This window comes from Colias croceus, chromosome 4 (assembly GCF_905220415.1).
Source record: "Colias croceus chromosome 4, ilColCroc2.1".
NCBI classification, from domain to species: domain Eukaryota; kingdom Metazoa; phylum Arthropoda; class Insecta; order Lepidoptera; family Pieridae; genus Colias; species Colias croceus.
In genome coordinates, this window is record NC_059540.1 from 7,852,078 (window position 1) to 7,871,859 (window position 19,782).

Here is a 19,782-nt window from a genome sequence, read left to right on the forward strand (position 1 = left end):
GATGATGGTAAGTCGAAGCTTCAAGTTATTAACTATTTACATTCGGTATCTTTCCAATATTTATTTAATAGATGGAGTGCCAATGCCTCTATTTGGAAAATTTCATTACTTGTTATTATCTTCGAAAAATATAGAGAAAGGAGAACCACTAGAAATAAATATTTTCTCACATATTCAGCCCTTTTCCTTCAATCTCTATGTATAAGTTTGGGCGGCATAATACACATAAAATTCTTCTATTATAACTATACACCTGTATATAAAACCTCATAAAATATTTTAGGTATAATGAATGGAGTGCAATTAATCACTTGTCCCTAACATATATACATTAAGGCTCCATATTTTGTCGTGCAGACACATTTAAGCCACGCCTCTGTAAACATGCCATGCATGTCTGGGCATACGTATGCAATTTCCCTTGAACGTGATTATAGAAGCATTATTCAAGCTCACACTTTTGTCAAAAAGTCAGTTTTGTATCCAAAATTCTCACCTTCAATATGGCGTAGAAGAGGGAACTAAAATACCGTATGCTGTTTTCTGAATAAAAATCAATTAACAATATTGAAATACTTAATCGTACAAAATTCTGGAATGTTCTCAGAAGGTAGGTATATTTTTGATTTTGTTCTAAGTGCTTCTTAAATAACTACAAACCTTACTCTTATTCTATTTTTAATTCTATTTGTCTATCTAATTGTATAAGAAATCGGTGTGATGTGATAAATGAAATAACTGCTATGAACATAAAATCAATGGTTACAAACTATTTTATTGATTTTTATTACACGTACATTTGCAACAATAGTATCCCGTTGAAATCCGAATAAAACTCCACTTTATCCACCCCATTTCGTTTTTTATAGAAAAGTCATTCCCATTCCTATCTATAGCATAGTTAAATTGAGTGCTTCTTTGTTCTCAAATATTCATTGTTTTATGGCAGTTTTATTTGCGTCCATTGACTATAAAACATCAGAACAATTGTTATATCTTCCGTTATGGGGATTCGTTTTCTTTGTAAGTGCCATTCCTGTTCTAAGGATAACGTTTGCTTTCTTATATTTTACTTATATGCCAATTGCCAATAGCAATATAGTACATTCTTGAACTGTTAAAATTTATTAAATGTAAATTTTAACATATAAGTAAACACGTAACATAGTTCTTTTCATCTTATCTTTATCTTATCAACAAACATTACAGTATAGTTTAAAGTTTGTATAAAATAAATTAATGAAACTGTAAGTTAAAACTCTTTTTTACAAAACTTGTTTCTGTTTTCGTAGCAAAACCTTGTAGTATCTAGATAGAATAATATAAGTTTCTCTGGTGTCAGCAATTGCACATTTAGATGCAAAATTCGAGTTGAAGAGATGGCATCGTGGCGCCGCGTAAAGCTCAGAGCATTGGAGTGTTCCCTGAATACTAAAGGATTCTAGCAAACTAACTTAATCAACCCGAGACAGATAAGAATTTGTTTTTCCGCTACGAATTACATTCAATTTGCATGTACCGTTGATTTATGGATTTATTTCCCGTTCTTGCACGTGCCATCGCCTTGTAAGTAAAGCGCTTTCTGTAGGTAAATAAGTAATTCAATTTATTTATACACGTGGTTTTATGTCTATAGAAATATAATTTTAATACTAATGAGCGTGAAAGGAATGAACTCACTGACTCGTATATTAAACGGCTGTTAAATAATTTTATTTAAATTTAAATTTTGTTCTTTCCTAGAAAAACAAACCAAGCACATAACATTCACATTTGCTAATTGCTATTCAATATTATTGCTGATACAAAATTATAGAAGCGTCGTTCAATTACAAAACGAAACTGTGATTGTCTTCTTCAAAATAACAATGAATACATCGCTTACCTATGGGATAGTATGGAAGTGCGCGCACGTAGCGACGCAACTCCCCATACAATTGATGGGAGAAACAAAATAGTTGCGGAGACAAAGTTGCTCGTGCGCGCTGGCTCTTAATATACGAGAGCTGTGGACACTGGGCAATTAATATCGATGTACAAATACAAACGTAGGCTTCTAATTAGGTGTCGTAAAGAACCTTGTGTGGAACGTGGGTATTTATAAGCACCATAAAAAGTATCAAGAGACACCATCCAGATATCTTCAGTAATTAGACTTTGCAGTTTTAGAGCGCATGAGTAATGCACTTACTCATAACTTTTATGAGGTTTTAAATTACACGATTATTTATGGTGACGCGACGTTCTTAAATAGTGCAATTCAATGGTCTTCGCAGAAATACAAAGTTTTTGTATAGAACATACTTGCATTTCCAAAAACGTAACAATGTGTAAACCCTAAAAAATCATTCAAAGACCAGTCTTAATAGATAATCTGTAAACAATTTCCAACTTGAAAGATGTATTCTTCTTTTCATAGTATGGGACGAATGGGACGCACACTTTAAATGAGAACTCTGATTCTTAATAGTATAAATTACGAAATCACAACCATTATTAATCTCATAATCCATACTGGCATGTTATTATTACTCTCCATTTAAAGCAAGATTTAATTTAGCAATCGTTTTGAAGGCGAGGTGTTTAGACTCGATATTATCATCCGATCAGGCTTACCGTCTTTATATGAGCATGCTTTCGTAACAAAAGTCGTGACACATGTAACTGGTTTTCATCTTGTGATTGACTATACCCATGTATGTACTTAGCAATTGTTCACTGTTTATTGTGTAATTTGCTTTATGATGGCAGTCTTTTTGCGGTCTCAATCAACTTATAATCTTCGCTATATTTAGCTTGGTACACTGTTTCATAACATGTTTGGTTTAAAATGTAATACAATTTACATATTTGGTTCAACGTAAAAAAAAATACGACTGACAATTTAATTTAATGTGATTTGTGTATAAACGCTATTGGATTCTTGATCTTTTATTGAATTGTAGTGAATGACAAAGAAAATATAAAGTTCAATGAAATTGCACACATCCCGCACGTTACGATGTAAGCGTTGAAATTGGAACGTGATTCGCCAGCGCGGATTTCACCAATCTTTTCATCTCCGCTTTTCCGATCGTCTCAAGCACAAGAATAAGACGCAGTAAATACTGACTATCATCTGGTGGGAATATCCAAGGATTTTACATTCGCAACGAGTCGAGAAATCGCATTATTGAAGCACTCCCAAGAGGATATCAGCACTGTATCGGTAGTTACCGACGTCTAGCGAGGATCACTAATGCTCTCGTCGCATACGGTCAACGAAGATTTCCTTCTACATTTTTCTCATTTTCAGCATCGCCACGGACGAGGAACTCACTTTATTAAACATAAAATGCTGTTCTTAAACCGAATCACATCACGTTCGTTGCGAAGTAAAGAGATTCTCCTCAGCTTTTAACAAATTAAAACAATCTGAAGTTTGTTGAAAGTTTAAATTAAGTAACATTTAGTTTAGGAAATCTCGTTCCCGACGGTAATAAAAAGATGTCATTTGAAAGAAAGACATCTCATCCTTGAATTTCTTAACAGCGTTGCATACGTAATGCAGTGTAAAGAAGTTGTGGTGGATGTCATTTAACTTTCTTAATTTATTCAGTTAAATTTCTGCATGTCGAGCTTTAAGAGACATCCTGTCGGAATCCTTAATATTACCTATCATTAAAGATGCTTTAATTTAGAAACTTTGTTCAATATTCACGTTGCCTTTGTTATTATAAAACTTTATACAACTGAGCACAATATTTCGATGCCATTATTTTATAATAATGACTTTATGTTGGGTCTTCTATTAAGCAGCATACCACGTTTTTTATATTACTTTGTGCCAGATTTTTGACCACTATATACAATTTACCGTTGACATAGATCCTGTGGGAAAGATAACAATTTGCCAAAGGCTACCATGGTCCGGTACGTACACTGGCCACGATCTGGCCTCAATAATGCATGAGCCACCTCTACCACGCGTCAAACTCTCTAATTACGACAAACATTCGTATAATTCACACCACGCTCGGTTATCGAACTCACCTTTTTAGAACTTTATGCCTACAAATCTGTCATAACAAGGTCGTCAGGCCAGTGGTGACGTAATTGTACGCCTGGCGTAGTAACTAGTAACCTCGCAGCTCGCTTATATCACTGACTATGTTCCGTTCATGAAGACTCATAGAATATTAAATTATGAAATGAAATAATAATTCATTAAGAACAAAGATACGCTTTTGGATGTACTGAACAGATTTGGTGTTCAAGTGACTAAGAATTAAACTATAAAACTTTATGAATATTAAATACATTGTTTCGTAGTAACAAACGATATGCCAGCAATCGCTCGAAGCGCAACTGTAGTTCGCGTTGGTATGACCGAAGGAGCGTTAGTGAATTCTATTTCCGCGTCATCAACTATTCCAAATGTTCAAGAGACTTTGGTGTTGCCTGTAGAATATAGATGGAATAGCGTTACATAAAGTGGCGCGCCACGCCGACTGCCATACCGCATACCTATAAGTCCTATAACTATCTACTGGTGTGGAACGGTGCTCCTCCGAACTTCAGAATAGAACATTTTACGAAAATCATGCTCATTTTACCGATAATATCTTATTCGAGACTGACCATTCCGAGATATCGCCTGTGGTTTGCATCGAATTTATTCTCAAGGATATTCTGCGATCGCTGAAACGCGTATAAATCAAGTAGATATTGCAAATCGGAAAATACACTGCGAGAAAACTCTAACAGCAAATGACGATATATAGGAATTTTGCATTCATGTTTATTTCGACGGATCTTCTCATAACTTTCTATGCGGTCTTGGCGATAATACATTGAGATTCAATGCAATGTAATATTATATATCTACATATAATTTATGTATGTTTGTGTAAGTTTGGTAATTATGATACGCCTTCCTGGTTATCTAACACATTACGAATGTTGGAAGACTGGCGCTTCTGACTGTTAACAATTACCATATTAAGAATCTACCGTTCAACAGATTTAAGAAATCAATCAATTAAACCTTATACAGAGTTTCATCACTCGTTTAAATGTACGCTAAAATTGACATAAGACAAAAATGAAAGATACGAAATTAAAATAAATTTAGGGTAGAACAGGCGTCCTTATCAGCTTACCCATCGTCCTATATCTCCATTCTGCTTACAGGTATACAAATAAACGTTCTACATGCATTGAAACTCAGCGTTGCTGATATTTTAAGGTCACCGTTTCCGCTCCTACCTATATAACTTTCCGAATTATGCAACACAAAAATGCTACAAACTGAAATGTAATAATACCACAATAAAGGTAAAAATTGCAATCTGCAGATGTATCCTAAACATGTGAGGCTTCATGCATTAGAGAAAGCTCGACATTGGTAGCGAAGTGGGTTGGTGCAGGCGGCGCGGGCGCGGGCGCATGTAGGTGAGCGTGTCGAGGTCGTGACGTCACCCGCTTTCTCTGCGCCCGCGCGTTGTGCAACCGCCGCTGTTGGCGTTCTCACTACAGCTACGTTCTTGCACTCTGCCCTTACTGCTTATTTACCTTTGTACTGGGTGCTATCTGGGTTGAGTACGCGAGATTCAATTGACTTTCGACAGTGTATCTTCGTCGGTGACTTGGCATTAACTTGTAATGTTGTTTTTATGTGAACATATATCAGTATACACACTTATAAGAAACAATTTAAAAAAAAATCTTTTCTATAATCATAATTCCTTTGACAATATGAGGTACATGTTTCGCGACAAAATAATTTATGTGAAAAAATAAAAGAGCGTTCTCAAAATAGCTATAGGGCATCGTAAAATCGCTAGATGAAATATTTTAATATTGTTCCGAGCTGGCGTTGTGAGAACAAAATCGTGTATTGCATATTTATATTTTATGTTTCATCGTAAAATGTTTGAAGTAACCAAGTTTATTGTGTAGCCAATAAAATTCTGTAAACATCGACGTGTAGGTGTTGCATGTGCAAGTTATGGCGAAGAAGTAGAATTAGTTATTTAAACCATACATTGTTACAATTTTCCAACACTATTCGTATGATGATAAATGTTTTATGTGCCATTTTCTAGGTTATAAACTAGTGCACCTAGATTTATAGTTGTTGTCTTTGTTCATTCATATCTGAGAATATTCAGAATAATCGTTTGTCATATTTTTAGGATTTTGCGATAAAATTATAGAATCGCAACTAACTAACATTATAAATGGACATTCACTGGCAGAGAAAAGCCCTGGAAATCAAAGCAATTGGTAAATTTACAGTCATTTTACGTTCTTTGGTATATAATTGACTGCCCAAAAAAAGTTACGACCATAGTATTCATATAAACTTAATCAGTTTTTACACCTCAGTTCTAGTTAATGTGTTGAAATAAACAATGCACTAAATGTCTACAACCTTGGTTTCTAAACGAATGGAGATTTTAGACTGATTTGTGTTTATCGTACGATCAGTCACACGGACGTCTTAACCTACATAACGACTTATATTTTAATACAAATATATTTATATGGCATTGAATTGTTATTTATTTAGTTTAAGTCAAATTATGAGTATTTTGAACTAGACTTTTTATATGAAATCCGGCTGAGTTATTTTTATCTTAACCTCTATCGTAACCTTTTAACAAAGACGTGGGTGTAGAATCTAGACTAGAACTATTCTCGCTGTAAACTGTGTTAACTGTTGATACTTCTAGAATTTCAATTTATAACATCAAACATGACATTTATATTAGACACTAATTATAGGATAATTTTATCTGTGCTTTAACTATGACAACCTTGATATGACATGCCTAGAAGCCTAGAAGTTGCACATATCTCTCTCTACAAGACTATCAGCTATAAGGAGTAATTAAAAAAAAATATGTTCATTACAAATTATATACATTCTCATCCTGACTGATTGACTTAACCAGTTTCACGATTTGCTGCTAAAGTTACTTATAGCACATTTTACAATTTTTACGTGTTTGGTGATTTTAACTAATATCTATAAATCTAAACAGTCATTACATCCAGATGTAGAATCTGCCTATTAATCTTTCCCTTGTATTCTCTACAATTACATACATGTTCTCTCTGTTCTTTGTGTAGCATTTGAGCTCTGTATAGCATTTGAGGGTTTATATGAATGACATAATAAACTGGCTATTATTTGCAGACGTGTGGAGCGCGGGCGGCGGGGGCGGTACAGCAGCATGCGGTAGCAGCGGCATGGACCTGAAACACGAGGTGGCGTACCGAGGGCTGCCCAGCCAGGTGAAGGCGGAGCCGGGGGTCAGTCACAACGGGCACCCTGTGAACGGCCACGTGCGCGACTGGATGGCGGGCGGTGGAGGCTCGCCGTCCCCGGGCGCGGCGCAGCCACAGCCCAACGGGTACTCCTCGCCGCTCTCCTCCAGCAGCTACGGACCGTACAGTCCTAATGGGAAAATAGGTATAGTACAGACTTGATAAATCATTGCTTAGAACTGGAAACTGCTTAGTAGATACACGGTGGAATGAAGACGTTGATAAAGACTATAGGTAATTGAGAATTGATTTGCGTGATTTGAGAAAACTTGTCAAAAACAAGAAAATATTTAAACAGCAATTTGCAACCCTTTTGTAATAGAAATGTATCGGATAAATAACTAAATAAAGTAATTAACAAAAAGACCATTACACCGAATTGCGTAAACGTTATTTAATGAACGTTATCAATTAAATACGATTGACTCCGTCGTATAATTAAAGTACCTAATGTCAATTAGGTACCATCAAACGTATTGCCTTTTCAAATTGCAGTAGCATCATTAACTTGATTTAATTTTACAACTCAACTTTACCATTTATAATAATATACAGTTAAATTACTTTAAATGTAACACTGTCATTTATTTTCTATAAACGTTACTATTAGAGATTATCATTTGGTAATCACTGACGCAGCAGCAATATATTTACGAAAGTTCCATAAAAATCTAATGAATAAAATAAATTCATAATAAAATATTTAGTTACCAAAGACCACACACAAAACACAACACATTAAATTAATTAGAATAGAAAAACTGGATCTCATGGCAAACGTTTTAAAAACAATATTACGAGAGCGTAACCGAAACAGAAGCACGACCTACTTTCAGATATCATGTCACCATGCGTAATCGTGTAACAGCGGGGATTCAATATTACCCACATATACTGTAAATCACAATAGTCAATTTACCAAGGACCTCGCCGCGAAGGACTCAGGCACCCGGGTGGTTACACGTGCCTCTAATGTGAATTAAGGACTTCTTTGTTCGAAGGATTACTCTTTTAAACTCGATTACTTCTTTTAAAGGAAAATACAAAGGGTTAATAAGTTTTGAGCCTTTGTGAGCCCAGCTGTATCGGAACTCCTGACATAATGTGATTTTGTCGGAGGGGAACGCTTCCGACGCTCGTGGCCTGTCTTTTAAATATTTATTCTATAACTAGCTTCGGCCCGCGACTCCGTCCGCGCGGATGTCGGTCTTCGCGTGGATGGTTATTTCTCCATTTTGAGTACCTCTGTCAATAACATCTTATAAATATCTATTGGACCCAATTCCCAAATACGGCTAGGCCTATAATAATACGCAACGTGTGTTCGCGGTTCTACGAAACAACGTCTATGGATAAAACGGAAAAATTAAGATTAATTTTTTTCTACGTATTTTTCCAGGATAAAAAGTATCCTATTTTACGCCCAGGATAATAAGGTATAATTATACCAAGTTTCATCGAAATCGAACCGCTAGTTTTCACGTGATGCCTTCACATACAGACAGACAGACAGACAAAAATTTTTTTAATCACATATTTGGGTTTGGTATCGATCCAGTAACACCCCCTGCTATTTATTTTTTCAATATTTTCAATGTACAGAATTGACCCTTCTACAGATTTATTATATGTATAGATGTAGTCAACGAAATATCACTTTATTTGTCAAGTTATAAAACTCGCGGTCGCCGGTCAATGATACCTAAATAAATCAAGCAAGTAATATACATTCAATACAATACATTGGATACGTAACAGACAATTGTTAAAATAACGAAATATAATTACCGAAGTAGCGCATTTACATATTTACACACATGCATGACTTCTCTCGACCTCTTTGACTCTACCGACATCAAGGTCGAACATAAAATATTTTAGTTATAACATTCGTTATCAGCACAAACACGAATCTGCATAAAGAACCCGATTACTCAAAGCGAAGCGTATATTTCGTATGTTATGCAGAACTGGTCGGTATTATATCAGTATAAAAAGGATTTTTCCGTTATCATTCAAAGCTGATAATGAGGGCAATGACCTGAGAATTGCTTTAATGCGTTAATAGATAAAAATTGTTTGATATTTTTTTGGTAAATATTTGACTCTTCATTTAATAAAAAATACGTAGATCGCATGTAGGTACATTGCATACTTATGTATAAAATTACACATATTTTTTAACATGATATGCATGCGGTGCATTTAATGTCTTAATATCATATTTCGTTTAAATTTAAATTCAAACACTAAACGTGATTTGATATATTATGAAAGTAAAATTTATTATATTCTGTCTGCTAATATTTATTAATACTAAATGAGATCTGAATATTATAATATGTATCTTAGAATGACTGCACAGTTATTCATGGCAGCGTGTATCACGATTCGCTGCAATTAATTATACTTGGACAATTTATTTGACAATCTAAGTTTGTTGCCAGCCGCGAAATGATTAAGTTCACTTCCCTTATATTAATTTGAAGTGAAACCCGGTCGAGTTTCCGAGAACCAATTAACAAACTTGTCTCACCGAAAAATATTTGCCTCCATGCCGCTAAAAGCATCACGTTGCATGCGCCCCTCATTATTTTCTCGTTAAGATTTATTTCACGGCACTACCGACGGCGATGGCTTGAAAACCAGATAGTATCTAAAACTTCATATTACCTACCTATAATCGACGAGCAAAAACCTGGGGCGGAATATACGCTTGTTAAGTCCGTCAAGGCGGACTCTAGCGAGTGATTAATTTTTTTGTTTACCGATTACGCGGATAAACCTTCGGTAAAAATTAATTTATAGGTTTTATACCGATGCTCGTTGCGTAACAAGGACGGAACGGGAAACATTAACGTTATACCTGTGCGTTATACATAGAATGAGTAAGTTTTTAATGAAAATTCATTTTCATAATGCGACTCGATAAGATCTTTGTAATTAATTCAATTATGGAGCCGAAGAATTATGGGAGCGAATAATTTAATTGTATATCTGATGTGTCCACATTCTCACTGCATTTACAATATAACAATATTATACTCAACTAAAGTTGTAGGTAGATAAATATGAATTGTTTAATATATTTTCAAAGTCATCAGTATGCATTTTTCATCTGTCTATAAAACTTTTTACGTATGTTCGCCAACGATCGGGTGGGAAAAATAAATAAACCAAAACGTACCGCTGTATTTCACATGACTTGAGCAATCGTGGTATTTAAAGAATTCTAATTTGATTTTTAAAACCGTCGCAACGAAATGCAGAGTGCAGCGTAGGAGGATGCAATGTGCTTATTTATTTTATTAAAATTAATGTTTATTTTTGTATACGTTCAAATTAAAATATATCTTTTATTCGACCAAATATTTCAATTATTTATTGCTGTTATTTTGTGTTACGTGCTTAGAAATGTGAAATATGTATCACGTTTGTTCGTCAAACGTTTTTACTTTTTTCTTTATCTAAAAATAATATACTTCCTCCTCCTTAAGTCGAAATCCTCACTGCTGAGGGTCGTGATCATTTTGGAATTGTGATTTCCTAGTTATTTTACGCCATTTGTCTCGATCTTCTGCGATGTGGATAGCTTCAGGTACGCTAGTTTCTACGGTCGTTTTAATTTGGTCTGACCAGCGCATTGGGCTGCGGCCTCGGGGCCTTTTTCCTTCTACCCTGCCAGTTAGAAGGACTTTCTCCAGGTTGTCTCCCCTCTTCCTTGCAATATGACCGAAGAATTCTAAAATTCGTCGCAAGCATGTGGAGGACAGTCTTTTGGTAATGCCAAGCTCCTTGAGAATTGATTTATTCGTTCTACGTGCCGTCCATGGGATGCGAAGCATTCGTCGCCAACACCACATTTCAAAAGCATTTATCCGAGAGTAGTCTGCCTTGCGCAATGTCCAGGTTTCGGAGCCATATAGAAAGATGGAGAAGATTAAAGAATTGACAAGTTTCCGTTTGGTTATAAGAGAAATATTTCTATCTGCCCACACTCTGTGCAGTTGAGACATTGCATTTTTGGCGATTCCTATTCTTCTTCGGATATCGGGTTCACATGAGCCATTGTTAGTAATAATGGAGCCTAAGTAGACAAAACTATCGACTGTATCCAAGTTGGTCGTGTTTGTCGCATCCATCTTGTTTGTGCGATCCACAACCATTAGTTTGGTCTTTGCTTTGTTGATAGTTAGCCCCAATTCATTGCTGATGCTTTCCAATCTGTCTAGAAATGAAGCCATTTCGACTTTATCATTTGCTATAAGCGTGGTGTCATCAGCATAACGCAGATTGGTGATTTTGGTGCCGCCGATATTAACTCCACCCTCCCAATCTTCACAAACTCTTCTCATGATGTATTCACCATAAATGTTAAATAAAATGGGTGAAAGAATGCATCCCTGCCTCACTCCCTTTTCAAATTTAAATGGCTTGGACAAAGTATGGTCAACTCTTACAACTCCCTGGCTATTGTAATATAGTGATTGAAGTAGGAAGATTAAGTGTCGGGGTACACCGAGTTCAGCAAGTACCTTCCAGAGACAGCTCCAGTCAACACAATCGAAAGCTTTGCTATAGTCGATAAAGCACAAAACTAGTGGGATATCGAATTCATAAGCTTTTTCGACTAACTGTCTTACGTTTAGGATTTGTTCGCGTGTGCCTTTGCCCTTCACGAAACCTGCCTGTTCTTGAGGAATTTGCCAATCGAGATAATATCGAATTCGATTATTTATAATATGTAGTAATATTTTGCTACTATGTGAAACGAGGGACAAGGTACGGTAGTTTTCGCAGTTTCTGGTGGAGCCTTTTTTGTGGAGAGGTAAAATAATCGATTTACACCAATCAGTTGGCCAATCACCATGTTGCCATATGCGATTACAGATGGAATGAATATAGTCTATACCTTTGTCCCCGAGGGATTTAAGAACTTCGGCGGTAATATGGTCAGAACCAGGTGCTTTTTTAATCTTAAGTGCCGCGATAGCTGCAGTAACTTCCGATCGTAATATTGTGGGTTCCAGGTCAATGTCATTCCATGGGGTGGATGCTTTATTTGAGTTGTTCGTGCAGCAGTATAAAGCCGAGCAGTATTCACGCCAACGATCAGCAACATCATCTAGATCATTAATAGGATTTCCATTTTTATCATTGATAATCCATGACTTAGGTTTAAAGTTCTTAGAGAGTAGGTGTACTTTTTTGAATAGGTCGGATGTCTGATACTTCAAAGCATGAGATTCAATGTCGGCGCATATACTTTCTATAAAGATGTTTTTGTCCTTTCGGCATTCTTTCTTTATCAGCCTTCCTAGTCTGGAGTATTCAAAGCGAGTGTTATCATCCAGCAGGCCTTCTGCCTTAAGCTCTTTTCGCCTCAGTATCAATTCCCAAGTAGAATCTGTCACCCATGTCTTTAACTTCTTTGGCGGATTTACGCAATTTCTGTTCTGGATAATAGTATCGAGGCCGTCTAAAATTGCAGTTTTAAAATATTCCCAACGTTCATTAGCACTTAACACAACAGGCAGACCTGCGGTTGTATTTTCTACAGCTCGACTGAATTGCAGTTTCTCACTAGGATCAAGGTCTCGAGGTTTGGATGGTTGAAATTTTCTGGCTGCCTTCAGGCGAAGATTAAATCTGGCAACAAGTAGATTGTGATCAGTGCCACAGTCAGCACCAGGGAATGTCTTTACATTTCTCACAGATGATCGCCAACGTGAGTTCACAATAATGTAGTCGATCTGGTTTCGATACCGAGCACCTGGAGATGTCCATGTATAAAGACGGCGTGGGTGATGTTGAAAACAAGTATTGGTGATACATAGGTTTCTTTCTACGCAAAATTCTATGAGCCGTTGACCACGTTCGTTTCTTGTTCCTAAGCCAAATAATCCAACAGCAGATCTGATATGATCGTCATTTTTAGTGTCTCCCACCTTGGCATTCCAGTCACCTAAGATGATCGTTATTTCACGATTCGGAATTGCACAGAGGGAAGAGTTGAGTAAGTTATAAAAGTCGTCAATGTCCTCTTCCTTGGCTTTTTCTGTGGGGGCATATATTTGTAAGATATTAAGAATGTGAGGTTTAGCATTGATCTTCAGGGAGATGATTCTATCAGAGATAGGATTATAGCCCATTACGTATTTTGTCATGTGTGAGGGAAGAAGAAAGCCCACGCCATTTGCGCTTTTGTTTTCGGAGCCAGAGAAGTATAAGGTGTTACCAGAAGCGGTTTTAAAATGTCCTTGGCCCCTCATATGTGTTTCGCTAAGACCGAGTATGGAGATGTGATGATCGGATGCTTCTCTATCCACGATTGTCAGTTTTCCAGCCTGAAGTAAACCACGAACGTTCCAAGTCGCGAAGCGGTGTTCTTTACGTAGAGGTATTATCCTTTCTCCGGAGTTACTTTTATAATTAACATTAGTTCTTCTATCGGATTCTTCACAAGACTCAATAGAAGCTTCGGTAGCATATTTCACATCACTCAGCCCGGTTACTGAGTGACGCCGATGGTCAGTCGGATCGCATGACATTGGCACATCTGTAGTTACACTTATTTCCATAATGATTCTCATAGGAATTACTCATGGTGGGTTCCCACGTCCTTCCATGGCAGGATTTTAGAGGGGTATTTAGTCCCTCAGGGTTACTGCAGCCCAGTTTTTAGTCAGGTTAATTAACCGCCGCCTGACGCTCGGCGTTGTTGATTTTACAGCTGGGTGGGTGGAATCCAGCTAACCCTCGTCTTTTCTCATCCGGGCTTGGGACCGGCAACGGCAGAGTTAAAATAATATACTTAGTAGGATCTAAAAGAATATATACCTAATTATAGAAAGTGTCAAAAATATCACATCCAAATATAATTGCGTCGAGTTTTTTGTGTTCAATATAAATCAAGATATATATATAAATATGAGACTCGCATATTTTAACCGTTACTGATATTGAAACATACAGTCGTTGTTCTATTCCCAACGTTCCTACATGAAATTCATAACAGTAAATTATATATCCAAGTACTTACCTACCATGAGAAATATATTGGTTATAACGAAACGGTAACAAAGATATTTGCATGAATATAGTTGTCGCAGCGATCGTAGATAATAATATGTTTAAAATGGCTGCACAAATATACTGGGATAATATTTATTATAACTGGCAGTTTCTATTGCTTTATAAGTTTATAACCGAGTACTCCTGGAAACCACAATAACAAGAATATATTTCATGTGAAAGTAATAAACCGATGATACAAGAAAATGTGAATTACGATGGAAGATCGGATATTTAAGTCCTTTGAGAATTATTTCTGTCAATGGCTGTTCAATACGGATAATTCCTATTCAATATAACTGAGAAATGCTTTTATGAGTTTGCGTAAAGAGAAAATGTATCGAAATAAATATTTTTCTATTTTGTTATAAATATCATAACATAATAAATATCGATCTCTTCATTTTGGCCGATTAGGTAAAATACATATAGTTAACTAGCGGTCCGCCCCGGCTTCGCCCGTGGTACATGTTTACGTTTTCTCTACATAAGAACCATCCTCGTACTTCAAGGAATATAATAAAAAAAGAATTATCGAAATCGGTTCAGCCGTTCTCGAGTTATGGAATTACAACGAAAAGTGGCATTGATTTTTATATATTAGATAAGTAATCGAAACTCAGACTACATCATTCGCTTCTTTAAATGTGAGGAATGGTTTTTTTATATATATATTTAACTAGCTTTTCGCCCCGGCTTCCCGTGGTACCTACATGCTTACGTTTTTTTTTCATAAAAACTATCCTATCTCTCAAGTTGGATCGAACTGCACATGGTGTGCGAATTTTATAATAATCGGTTAAGTGGTTTAGGAGTCCATTGAGGACAAACATTGTGACACGAGATTTATATATATTAAGAAGATAGTAGTAATAACTCACAGTTATTGTGTTTTGAAAATATTTTATCTTTGTAAAGAGCATCATGAAAATATTGTCAAATACTCATGAAATACAAAACAATCACTTTCAATGACATTCCTAATATTTATTTGAGGATTTCTACTTTCTAATGCAGTACGAAAGCATTGTTCTTAAGGTTAATGAATTAGTGAAAACATTGAGAAAGCGTGCCATTGCAACGCCGTCTGCCAACTTGGCAATCTCAGTCGATTCATATAAAATTGCATAATGCAACAGACGAATTTAGCTTCAGTATGTCAATTGTTTCTTATATGAAGTTACATTGTATGTATGTCGTTAGTCATTCGATGTCACACGTGTAAGGAAATGTACATTTAATGTGACAGCTGTAACCTCGATAAAATATAATAATTTAATAAAACTATTTTGAGAAAAAATCTAGGTTAGAAATGTGAAAAAATCAAAGAACGTTCAAAATAATAAATAAGTTCTAAATAACAAATGTAAAAACTTAAAATAGGCTGTTGATCGAAATTCACTCCAGGAAAACGTGAAAACGTAAATAAATTACAACAACATTATGAATGAGCATTGTAACATTATATTCCATATTTTGGCTTTTGTGAAAACTTCGCAAGTCTTACCTCTTTCAACAGTTCATTAAAACGTTTCATAATCAGTATTGTCTATCGCTGAACCGGGGCCAAGGCCAGCTTTATCGCTGGTTGAACCCGTGTGAACCCGGCATGGCGCAATCTGCTCCCATAATGTGTACGCGGCTTAATCTGCTCGTTAGCAATGATTATACCCCTATAGACAAGCTTATTGGCTTTATCTTAGCAATCTCTTTAAAGGAGAATCCTATTTCTCTGAATGTACCTAATTAGAGAAATTCTACTGCTAATTCCTTTTAAATTTACGAAGAGAAATCCCGTTTGCGAGGAATTAACGGCGACACAGTTGAGGAAATTAATATTCGAGTTTTAATTCGAATTCGCTGAAATTTTAATTGAAATATCCTTGTTTGTAGCGAATCACTGTAAATAATACAGCTACTGGAAATACAATAAAATTAGACAATCTCAAGTGAAACAATGAACGGAAACGCGGTTCAATTTGCGAGGATATAGATGATCGATTATACATGCGATAACACTGAACGCATGAAAAAATATTCACAAACGCATTAAGTAATAATAAAACATCATTGTATGTGCAAATTACACAAAGTCATGCAACCAAACAAAATTGTAATTTCAGGACATAACGACATCAATAGATCGAGCTTTTATACATTTTTGTATCTAAGAATATTTATATGTCAGATATACAAAGGTTTTAAAACAGAAGTTATTATTAAAGTTAGGCGTATTAACTATATTAAACATAATACGAAACTATTGGTTAGGTTTGTTGATAGTTGATACAAATCAATGCATTTAACTTTGTAGTATTCCTGCTACACCCGAAAAAGTTACATCTACTACAAACTTAGAATTACTTGCGTAGGAATTGCTATAACGAAGGAGTGCTCAAATAGATTTCCAATCAAGTGCAAATAAAATGAGTGCAAATGTAAATAAATTAGCAGCGGAAGTCGCTGATCTCACCGCGTGGGGGCGTTGCTGAGCAATGGCGCACGCGTTCGCGCCGACAAACGGCATTGTATAGCCGTGCGCTGAATTGATGCGGACAAACCGACAAAACGTTATTGACACTACGTAGGTGACGCTGATGTTCAGGAATCAGGATATACTTAGTGCTAAACAAAGAAAACAATAATTAACGTATATAGCAATCTTTGAAGAATAAGATATGGTGGAATTTGAGGGATCACAACACATTTTGACGTATATTATAATTATAAATTTTATAAGATTGATGAGATTTATTCTTTAAAGAACATATGAATCTACCCATTATATCCGATCTCGACCAACAACTACTAAAATCAATCATAAAATATCAGCTCAATCTGAACTGATACAAAGTTTCCATGTATCGCAATTCGCAACTCCCAAGACGTATGATAATATTTCGATTTCCTCGCAGCAAGAAATAACTTTTGGTTAACCCGTGTGAATAATTTGCGGAGATTGACTAAATGCAATTGTATTTCATATATATAGAATCATCCCGAATGGAAATCTTATTGTTCGCAACCATCAGCGCGTGAAATCAGTCGCACTTTGTGAATGCATTGATACAATTACAGAGCTTATGGCCTATTACATTTAAGCTATAATGTAATCTCATTCAACATTATACATCAATTATTCAACCAAGATAAAATTTCACGCTTCACCAAATTAAAATATAAATAATAAATATAACACGACGAAAACAACAAAAAGTTTGAAATTATATTTCGGAGACCGGTTATAAATGAATAAAAGTTGAATAAGGATAACATCTCGAATTGGGTGTGCGAAGTCGTTTATTTTAGATTGAAATAAAATAAATTGTACTGATAAATATCAACGTCAATAGCGTGATCCTATGAGAAAAACAGAATCTGAAAAAAAGGGCAATGTTTAAATGGATAGGTATTGTTGGAGCTATAGACGTATAGACGTAACTATATTGAAATGCGTAAACGATAGCGCTCAATATTGACCTATGTATGACGTCTACGTGCAACTAGGTCATGAACTAATGGGGTAGGTCGGACGGTTTCTAGAATTGGGACGATTCGGGACAGCGTGGCCTACTTACGTGTCCTGGGTCGACCCGGTTATGAGCTCGATCTTTATCTCGATCTAAGAAAGAATTAATAGGTAAGATTAAATACATTCAAACGGTTTTATCGAGCTTGACCTCCTATATTTTATACTATCTTTGTTTTAAATCTTCTGTTTGGGTAAGGCAAGACGAGCTGGTTTGTCTTTTTGAAAGATCTTGTTGATAAGAGCTTACGGTTTGGTAAAGCCTTAAAATATAATTCAATGAAGATACGTAGCATGCATTTGATATTTTTATTAAATCAATTGTCACATTAGAATTTTTTTTTAAATGCTCCAATAAATAAAAATATTTTTTTTTCAAAATTCCGATTGCAAGAGTTCAATTCTCCGGAATACCATGAGATAATTTCTCCAAGAAGATGTAAGAATTTGCCCTCATTAATATTCTCATCAGAGATTGCAGTAATTTTGCATTCTGCGATCAATACACGAAAAGATACTTGACTGAAAACAGGTTTATTTTGAGAAATGCGCTTATGCGATTAAGTAACGTTTCGCAAATTTTAAATATTTATTTCGCGTGAGTTACAGAAAATAAACGTTTGGGAAATAGCTCTTCGCTCACGGAACATGCAGTTAAAAAAATATGTTGCAACGTAGCTAGACTGATGTATCCATTGCATTTATTACAAAAAATAGATTTATCCGATTGCTGGAATCATCGCATAGCCACAGATTACTAATGATATATCTATCAATATTTAAAGCTTTCTGAATATATTTCTTTCGATCATTCGATGCATTGCGATGTTGTGTATCCAAAACATAATGATTGTATTACGAATTCAGTGAAACGCAATAGATTTGTAAACGATTTTAATTTTAGTAGCGATGTAATTTTTTGGAAAGATATTATCGATTGCAAATAATTCCCCTGCTATTTTCTTAAGCAAAGATACAAGTGTGGCAACGTCGTGTACAATAACTTAATTATTAAACAAAAGCTCTCTTCTTCACATGAATCTTACAATTACAATATTGATAGACAAATCGATTCATTCACATCGCATCGAAATGCCTTACAAGCCTATGTCACAATATTTTCACACATGATAAATAACGCGTTCCCACATCACATAGAGTGAGAGTCACGAAGCGTTCGGCCAATTAATCACTTTTTAGACGTCGATTATCGATAGCATTCGCTTTCACTAGTCCAGGGCACATGCACGGCATAAATAAAGCATGAGCTATCTCATCCGTATTCAAGGGCGCATGGACGCTTGCAGCGCTCCGCTGCGCTCCAGAACGTTCAGACTAATGACGTAACACATCTTAAAATATTAAATTACGACTCGAAATGAGAATGCCATTCGAAACTCAATAAAAGCGATACGTACTTACGTGAAGTCTGTAGGTAATGTTGAGACGAAACAATGGAACAAAAATTGTACGGGTTAAATATATTTCATTTGTTTTTGCACAATGAGTTTAATTTAAAATATAGGAAACTACTTATGCAAAAATTATTCTGAAATATTCAAATTTTAGCAATAATTTAAATTATTGCTATTTGAATATATTATCGCTTCCACCTCTTCTACAGTGTATGGATTATTTTCAGTTTTTTCCTTTAAGTTTGTACGGCGATATTAAAGTAAAAAAGCGATCTGACAACACGATATGACTTTCCACGTATAAAGTAACGCTTACACTATACAGCTAGTTAATGAGCTAATAAAATATTTAAAGTAAAATTTAGTTGCAGTAAAGCAGCTCGGTAAGCTTCTTTATAGCTTGAAAAGGCCAAGTCTAATGGCGATATTCATCCACTATTTATATCGCGA

The 19,782-nt window shown here is 35.5% G+C and overlaps 1 protein-coding gene across 6 annotated transcripts in view; it reads left to right on the forward strand.

The window, feature by feature from the left end:
* LOC123691363 (ecdysone receptor) overlaps nt 1–19,782 on the forward strand; it is a 152,088-nt gene that overhangs the window by 69,211 nt on the left and 63,095 nt on the right. For all 6 annotated transcript variants that reach the window (XM_045635712.1, XM_045635714.1, XM_045635715.1 and 3 more), the window contains one exon: nt 7,184–7,459. In XM_045635712.1, the coding sequence (XP_045491668.1) occupies nt 7,237–7,459 (223 nt within the window). In that variant the 5' untranslated portion in view covers nt 7,184–7,236. The remainder of the gene's footprint in view (nt 1–7,183; nt 7,460–19,782) is intronic.